This window comes from Arachis ipaensis, chromosome B6 (assembly GCF_059453495.1).
Source record: "Arachis ipaensis isolate K30076 ecotype BB chromosome B6, ASM5945349v1, whole genome shotgun sequence".
Classification (NCBI taxonomy): domain Eukaryota; kingdom Viridiplantae; phylum Streptophyta; class Magnoliopsida; order Fabales; family Fabaceae; genus Arachis; species Arachis ipaensis.
This window is the reverse complement of record NC_142441.1, coordinates 137126422-137135681: the sequence shown is the minus strand read 5'-3', so window position 1 is coordinate 137135681 and position 9260 is coordinate 137126422. Positions and strand designations below refer to the sequence as shown.

The 9260-nt window shown below is 33.6% G+C and overlaps 1 protein-coding gene across 1 annotated transcript; it reads right to left on the bottom strand.

Moving 5' to 3' along the window:
• Positions 1 to 3295: 3295 nt before the first annotated feature.
• LOC107605059 (uncharacterized) lies at positions 3296 to 5883 on the bottom strand. Its single transcript, XM_088489498.1, has 6 exons — positions 5803 to 5883; positions 5416 to 5478; positions 5131 to 5188; positions 4757 to 4932; positions 3772 to 3823; positions 3296 to 3450 (listed from the first exon to the last, which is right to left on the bottom strand). Exons 1-6 carry the CDS (start codon positions 5881 to 5883, stop codon positions 3296 to 3298), a joined length of 585 nt encoding a protein of 194 aa, XP_088345624.1.
• Between the last annotated feature and the right edge of the window lie 3377 nt (positions 5884 to 9260).

The following is a 9260-nucleotide window of genomic DNA, read 5'->3' as shown; positions in this document are numbered from 1 at the left end:
TGCTGTTGTTAGGCACTAATTCCACCTTCTATGGGTTAATTCTAGTTTAGATTTTGGTAAGTTTTTATGATTTAGGAAAATTTGAAGTGGTTTATTAGTTGGAATAAGAAAAGATTATGCCAACAAAAAAAAAAAGAAAAGGAAATTCATAGATCAAATCAAGCTGTCACAGATCGGAAAACCTAGCTAGGAATATATGTCACAAAAAACATGGATACTTGAATACATGGATACAATAGTTGTTGAAAAGATAACATGTGTGGCAGAGAGAGCACTGCGACGACGGCGATGAAGGGAGCAGACGTGCGACGAGAGCGGCGGAGAGGGCTCTGTGATGATGGTGACGAAGGGAGCAACCTGATGCGAGCAGCGCCGGAGGGGCTCATGCGATGCGAGCGGCACCGGTGGAGAGAAGAATAGCTCGTTGACGCCTTGACGGAGAGAGGAGAAGCTCGTTTGATAATGTGTGGTGTGAATGGAGCTCGATAAGGTGGGGACGTTTAACTCAATATTTCCGACGGAAAATTTTAAATTACAGACAAATTTTCTGTATGTAATAATTTAATAAAGTGCAGCATTTTTGTCCATTTAATTACAGACGGATTTTTCGTTGGTAACCATTTTCCACGAAAAAAATTAATTTTTCCGACAAAATTATCAACGGATTCTCTTTTCCGTCTGTAATTTATGCTAATTCATTTTTTTTGGTTTCTGATAAAAAATCTCTCCCGAATTCCGTCTGTATTTTCGTGGGATAAAATCCGTCAAAAATATCCGTCTGTAATAACTAGTTTTCTAGTAGTGTGTACGTGATATCCCCGTAGAACTACGATGGATCCACCACCGCCAACGGCATCACGTGGTACGACGTAGCAGGTCTGGCCGTGGCCAAGGCTGATGAAGTGGAGCTCCTCTTCCGGTGATTGTGGTTGGCTGTAGGAGAGGGAAAGGAGGCCATGGCGGCGGTGGTGGGAGAAACAGAGGAAATCGGTTGGCAGTGGATTGAAATTGAGGCAAGCCCTACGCTTGAGGTGCTCGAAGGTTGTGCAAGAAGGATTGGAAGCTGAAAAAATGGTATCGCAGAAAGAGCAGCCTAGCTTCACCTCTTTAGGAAGACCGGTGTTAGTGTTGTGAACTAGCATGGGTTTGCGGTGCGTCCAGTACCAAGTCCTTTTCCTTTCACGGCCTTGGTCCTAACCATGAGCAATCCTTCGTAGCTAGTGCTTGTTAATGGCTTTTGCAGATAGCTCCTCTGGTGAAGCGGAGTCCACAGACGGCATTGTGGCAGTGTTGCTCGCCGCCATTGTAGTGTAATTGACCAACACAAACAAATAAAAAAGATTTAGTGAGTGATGATAGAAGCTCGCTCAAGTTAAAAAGAGAGAAGGACTGGAGTTGAGGTTAAAGATAAATTGTTAGAATAATTTGAGAATTTTATTAAAAATTTATTTTTTATAGTTATAATATTATTTTTTTATTTGATAAATAGTTTTATTAATATTTATAAAATTTATAAGTACAATTGATTTTTTTTAAGTAAAAAATAATACCATGGCAATAACATTACTAGCTAATACTTGTTATTTTAACTTCTAGATATCAAAACTAGGGACGAAATATAGTATTATATAAAGATAAGGTAAGTCTATACTTGAAAAATCACTATTAACTTTGTGTGCACGAGTCCTCCACGTACAATTATTCTATTTTAAATTGACTTTAAACCTCTTATGATTCGTAGCAGATGACCATTTTGGTCATAATGGTCATTTAAATTGTAAATGCGAGGAAAGAAGGTTAGATTATTATATCAATATTTATTAAGTATAGTTTTGATGATTAACTATAAAAATATTATTATTCATATCGCCTCTTTTTATAATTAGGAAAAATAATATCATGATATTAACTATTACAGATATAATCTAAAAATTTTATTAATGTTATTATCTGATTGTGTATTTGAGCATATAGTTTAATATAATAGAAAATTTCTCCAAGTGAAAACATAACTAGAAAATGGATTAATATAAACAGATTTATAGATAGATTTAGTCTTTATTACAGACGAATTTTTGGTTACCGACGGATTTTGTCCCTCTGTAAAAGTTCCGTTGGAAATTATTTACCGACGAATTTTTTTCGTCGAAAAATTACCGACGGATTTTTACTAGTTACCGACAGATTTTTCCTCTGTAAATTCTCCATCCATTTCCCGAAGGCGACGAAATTTTCGACGGATTTTCCGTCTGTAATTACAGACGAATTTTCAAACGGATTTTTCGTCTGTAATTACAGACGGATTTTTCGACAGATTTTCCGTCTGTAATTTGAACTTTGGAAAATCATCTCACACTCTGATTACAGACGGAAAATTCGTCTGTAAATCCGTCAGTAAGGTAAAATAGAATTTTTTTTATTTTTCTAATTACAAAATAAATATTTTAGATTTGTTTTCTAAATTTACTCCATAAAACACACTGTAAATTGAAAAAAAGAAAGCCAAAAATCACATAGATAAACATAATATTCATTACATGATATCTATAGAATTGGATGTTATTTTTCAACATCATTATCCAATATCTCACTTTCTCAATAAAAAGATACCCCAAAATTTCTTTTAAACTACAATAGAGAAGGGCAGGACTTTCAGCCTAAATTTTAAAACTATTTCCTCATGCTCTCTTTAAAGTTTAAACTCTCCAATCTAATCTGAGTTACATGATTCTTCACTCCATGGTAGACTCTTGTGTGGCTGAAACTTGAAAGTATTTGTTCATTTACTTCTTCTTCTTTGATTTGTTTGCATTGGACTGAGCATATGCAGTTCCCTGGTGTCGATCAATCGGGCTTCCTTTTGCTGCAGATTCCTTGTCGGGCAAATTTGATAACAGCATAAAGAATCAGTACCAATACAAGAAGCAATACTGCAACGAAAAAAAAGGAAAAACATAATAAACTCAAAACCCTGATGTTTGTAAAACCAGAAATTCATTACACAATGAATAAATGCAGATAATCCAAGTTGGATTTGCAGATAGTTAAAGCAAATAGAAGTTAAGACAACTCACAAGCTAAGGAGACAAAAAATAGAATAGCAAGGCGATATCTGACAATCCATGGAAGACTAGATTCAGGAGTGCAGTTACATCTAGCAGTTTTCTCTGTGGAACAAGTCTCTGAATTTGATGCTTGTAGTTCTCTTAATGAAGTGTTGACGCCTGAAACAGGATGGCCATTCTTGTCCCTGATTTTCAACTTCAGAGTTACTGGTTGAGATTCCCAGTTTATTTCAATAGCTCCAAAGTTTAAAATGTGAAAATCTAGGCGAACAAGGTTTATAAGTGATCGATCCTAAATTCATCATATAAATTCTGTGCACGGCGTATGCGGCATATCCACCACGAGTATCCTTCTTTCTCCATGGCATTCCAATCATACAAAGGACTTCTCATTAAAATATGAAAATTTTAAAAAATAAGAAATCAGAGATCCAAATGAGAAAGGAGGCCTTACAATGTACTATGACATGTTAACAATTATTACAATAACGGTGGAGAAGATGGGAAAATTTTCTTAAAAAGGTTTATAAAAAGAATCAATTAGGATATTGTCATAGGTGGTTAAAGAGTTATGGAAAGAGAAGAGGAACAAAAATAACATAATCATGGGGAATGGTTGTTAAAATTGCCACATAACTTCAACAACAACAAAAAGTTCAACTAGTAAATTTATGGCAAAATATTTATCCTGGGATTAAGATTAAACCTGCCCCACAGCTGACCAGTTTCACAGAATGCATCGGGTGGAACTCCACTAACTAAAAGAGAAAAACCGCAAGTATAGAAACTTATCAGTAAGTATAGAAAATTCAGTTATATATTGACATTTATATATATTGACATTTATATATAATAATAGTCACTAATATAACATACATAAGGGCTTAATATAGATTAGTAACTTCAACTTTTGTAATATTATATTTCGTATTAAAAACTAAACCTAGTCCCAAATCAGTTTAGTTACTAATTCATCAGCGTAACGTAATAGTAGGAGAAAAAAATAACAAAAGCATCTAAATAAAGTAGTTTAAGCCTTTAAGGACTAAGGAGTACCCTTTGCCTCATTTATTATTTGATTTGAAACCACATGAATGTATTAGTATATGGAATTCACACCGAAGAATCGAAGGATAAGCATGTGGAGCCTGCAAGCAATGAATTGTTGGGACCCCTTGTTTATGAGGGTTGGGGCCCGATAATAAATAGAAAAGATGGAAAGAAAAAAATAAAACTTAAAGAGCCTTTTTAAAATATTGTTAAAGTAAACAAAAAAAAATATGTGAAACTTTACAAGATTGAAGTAAATACTAGTATGAAATACTAAGCAAGAAACTGAGAAACCAATATGGTGGTAGATATGTAAAGTGTAAACTGTAAACTGTCCACAAAATATACAATATTAGTCTCTAATAACTTTAAGGTAATCAATCAATCACTGAAACCATAGAACTCAAACTAAAAGCAAGATATATTACTTGGCCTGGGGGGAAAACGCTCGAATTATGTTTAGTGTGTCTTGCTTTTAAGGTTCAAATATACAAGGCAAATGCCAAATTCAGTTAAGGTTCATTCAACAGAGGACCAAATGAAACAGAGTAAGAATCAAGAAGAGCCATATATCAATGCATCATAGTCCCAAAAATAATAGCAAATAGAGAGTAAAGAGCAAGATGAAACAAGAAACATACATTAAATATGAGATTTTTGTTGGTAGCTTCCCAAGCTAAGCCACCTCTGAAATGTATGTTCCAAAGCAAGACCATGACAATAGCAGCCACCGCTAGAAGGTGAGCCACAAAGGTAAATGGAAGAGCAGGAACTCCCAACCCCATCTTCTTCAATTTTTCTCCTTTTGTCTCCCAATCTGAGAAGTAATAAGAACTCAAGTGAAGTAATAACTGATAAGCTTGAGCTGGAGATTGGAAGCACCCATACTATAACTGAAGTTTCTATACTTACTGACTTACTAAGTCCACTAACTGACAATTAGAATCTGACTATAACAACATATATGAGAAAAAGAACCACCAGTTAATAGAACCTAAAAGGAAAAATAGCTTACCAGTGAGATGGAGAGTGCCACCAAACGACTGGCTGAAGATCAATATTGATGCAACATTCTAATGATGTTTAAGGATGAAAATTGGTGAAAATTTTCACTTGAAAATTTCATTATCAATATCTTCTATATAAAAACTATAGCTGAAAAGAAAATTAAATGCTACTGGTAAAAGGAATAGCAGCATAGTAAATTCACCAACTCTTGAAATGTGGAGGTCAAATTCCCTAGATTTAAGCTCCAAGGGAAGGAAAGATGACTAAAAAGTATTTGCAGAAGTTAGATCACCTGTCTACCAAGGGAAGGAATTTTAAGAAGGATTGTCTTAACAGCTTGTGTATCCAGTAGCATCTGCAGAAAAGAAAAGAAAAGCATTCAAGGAATATTTTATTTATTATTAATTATCAGTTTATAACTAGCATGCCAGAAAAGAAAATGTCCTTAACACCAAGGTTGACATAAAAAATCTTAACTCAATGCATCAAATTGATCTATATTTTCAAAGTCTTCATAGAAAAATAACTCATTCTGTATGTTAAAGATACAAGTACCTTATTATCAATGAACTCATCTACCATCAACAAAAATATTCATGAAAAGCATGTTCAAACATAAATTAAGAGCATGTGAAAGTGTTAGGTTAGGCTTAAGTGACATAAAAAAGATTCATCCAACCTTGATTAGCTCTGCTCTTCTTCCAGGATCAATCCCAGCCACACCAAATATCATCTTTTCAGCAGAAACATCCATTTGCATTACGACCTCATATCCCGCGAAAGCAACATCTCGTCTCCACTGCACCCATACCCACAATGAACAATAAGTAAAAGAATTAATTACTAAATCTTAAAATTCTAAAAAAAATCCAGAAATAATCAAACAATAAATAAATAAACAAATAATAACTATGATTGTAAATCATTAAGAGCTTGAAGAAGAAAAAACTGACCTCCAATTAAATCACAATCCTAGGGTTTATCAATCCCAGCTACTGGATGCACCATCAAATTTCTTTAAAATTCAAACAAAAGTATGGATCATTGTAATTGTTATCTCCTGCTGCTACTATTTCATGTTTCAATGACAGAAAAAGTATTATTATATATATAAAACCCAAAGTAGTAGTACTCTTTACTACAATGTTATCTATACTGTATGAAAATTGAAAAAAAACCTCATAGCAACAACAAAATACATCAACAAAATATAACAAAAAACTCACAGCACCTCCTTCTGATTAGGGTTACCTGCACGGCTGAGGCGAGATCGAAGAGAAAAACACATCAACTAAGCAACACACGAGCGAGAAATGCATTTGTGATTTCTGTGAGAATAGATTTGATCAAGAAATTAATGAAACAAGTAGCGCATAAATTCGAATAAGAGAAAGGAGAACGCGGATCTCAGAAAGAGATAGAAAAATGGAAGACGTACGGTTTGAAAATCTCGAGGGGCGACACCGGGAAGGTAGAAAGAGTGAACGCAGGAGAAGGTGAAGAGGATGAGAACGGAGGCGACGGAGGCGACGAAGACGGTAGCGGAGAAATGCATATTAAGGTTCGAAAGGGAACCAGCAACACACAGAGAAGAGCCGGGAAAGGGTGTGACGGAGTTTCGCGGCGATGGAAGTTCAGTGCAATGGAGGTTCGGTGCGACGGCGGCGCAAGGTAAGACGGCGGTGCAAGGCTGAGACGCGCTACCGATAGAGCATTTGGAGGGGATGGGCGTGGAGGTGCGGGGAAGAGACACGGGAAATGAGGAAGAGCTCGTTTGGTCAAATCTTTATTTTAATATTTCCGACGGAATATTTTAAATTACAGACGGATTTTTCATCTGTAATAATTTAATAAAATGTAGTGTTTTGTCTATTTAATTACAGACGAATTTTCCGTCTGTAATCATTTTCCACGAAAAAATTAATTTTACCGACAAAATTATCGACGGATTCTGTTTTTCGTCTGTAATTTATGTTAATTCATTTTTTTTGTTTTTCGACAAAAAAATCCTTCTGAAATTCCATCTGTATTTCCGTGGGATAAAATCCATCAGAAATATCCGTCTGTAATAACTAGTTTTCTAGTAGTGAAAGTAAATAAGTCCATCTAAAACCTGAAAAGGGTAATGCCTTGAGTTTAAAGAGACCAGATCATGATTCTAGTATAAAAGTACTGTGTTGTTGTATGTACAAAATATTTTGACTCTAAAATTGACAAGTGTGTCCAACAAGTTAGCCATTTGAAATGGATTCTCTTTCCATTGCACACAATACAAAACATATTGCAAAAGGAAAAACATTATATATCAAGAAAACATGTGTCGTCTAGTTTGAAAAATCAAGTGATAGTCATACAAAAAAGATTTTTAGTGTTCTTATGTGTCTCTCATATATATATATATATATATATATATATATATATATATATATATATATATATATATATATATATATATATATATATATATATATATATATTTTTTTTTTCTCCTTTATATTCGTTCTTCGTATTAGAATATCTTTTCATATAGTAAATTAGTTGTTTGTAATTTGGAATTTTATTTGTATCTCTTAAGTCAAATTTCTAACAAACACAAGCTAATGGTAAATGTTCTTACAATCATATAAACATCCTAGAACTTAAAAGTTGTAGTGAATCACACAAAACACTGTATTCAACTAATAATGTGATCCAGTAGTGATCATTTCTTAGTTTAAGAAAGTTTAAGAAAGAATATCTAAAATTCTTAGATATTTATATCTAAGTCAGTGACTAATTGCAATTCATACGACTAGCTAGAATAAAAATAATAATCATGGATATTTTGATCCCGGAATTTTTAATAAATTACAAATAGGCATGTTTTTGTGAAAACGCTAATTTTAAATAATTGATAGGTGTTACGTAAAATAATAAAAGATCATTAGAGAAAGATGATAGAAAATTAATCTAGTTCCGAATTTGAATTTAAAACCAAAGCCAACAAGTTTGGTGACTTGAAAGTGCACAAGACACGTAAAATACACCGCAACGGGAAAGAATTGAGATATGATAATGAAATCCAGAATTTGGAGATGAGTAATAACTATGGTATTTATGTTCAGGTACCCTAAGAGACAATCGATCTGAACGAAAAAAATTATCTATATATATTGTTATTTTCATTGTGATTGTGCTTGCTTAAAACCCGGTGATTTTTTCGGCTTTCATAAAATAATAGAGAATTAATTATCCCAAATAAGGTTCATATAAAATAATATAAACTTAAAAAGATTCACAAATAGGAAGTGAGAAGACACGGATACAAAGTCATATAAGTAACAATAGGCTAAAGAACAACACTAACAACAACATAAACAAGTGAGGCCAGCGACGTATTAGAATTTCCCAAAGATGCAATATTACAAGACACGTCCACGCCAAAGATAGCCTTAGATACTTATTCGCGTGGGAACCAGGCTCTACATCTTTCAATGCAAAATGACAAATTTGCTGGGTCACGATAAAAGCTTTTGCAGTTTTGAATACATTGTTCCTGCTTTGTTGATGTAATATTATAAGACTGTTTAGGGATACTGTAATGGAACTCAACAATGGCAACACAAATAATCGTCACTCCAATAGTTAACATTGCTATCATGCAATTCCTAGCCATATGCCGCTCTTCCCTTAGCTTTTATTTGGATTGCAAATCATATATATAGATATATATGGAAAAGTCTAGAGGCCAGCAACTTTGTTAAATTCTGGCCAGTATGTAACCAGCAAAGAAAAGTGAGCCATTGGATGAAATCTCACACTAATCTTACACCATTAAAACCATTATTGATGGCTATTTGATGGCTACAAATCACAAAAGTTGCTGGCCCTAGCATTCCTTATATATATATATATATATATATTCCTCGTTTAGCTAGTTTGTGTCCCTTCCTTTTATTGAAAGTTATAATATAAATAAAATTTTCATTATAGCAAAGAGTTGCTTTAGAATAGGTTTTTATTTGGATTGCGCTTTATTTACCTCTTAAACTAAGTGGATTTTGAAAATAAAACCATTATATATATGACAGTGTAATTTAATTTTGGGGAAGAAATTATAAGATGCACATTGGACACTAGTTGATGTTAAACATATAA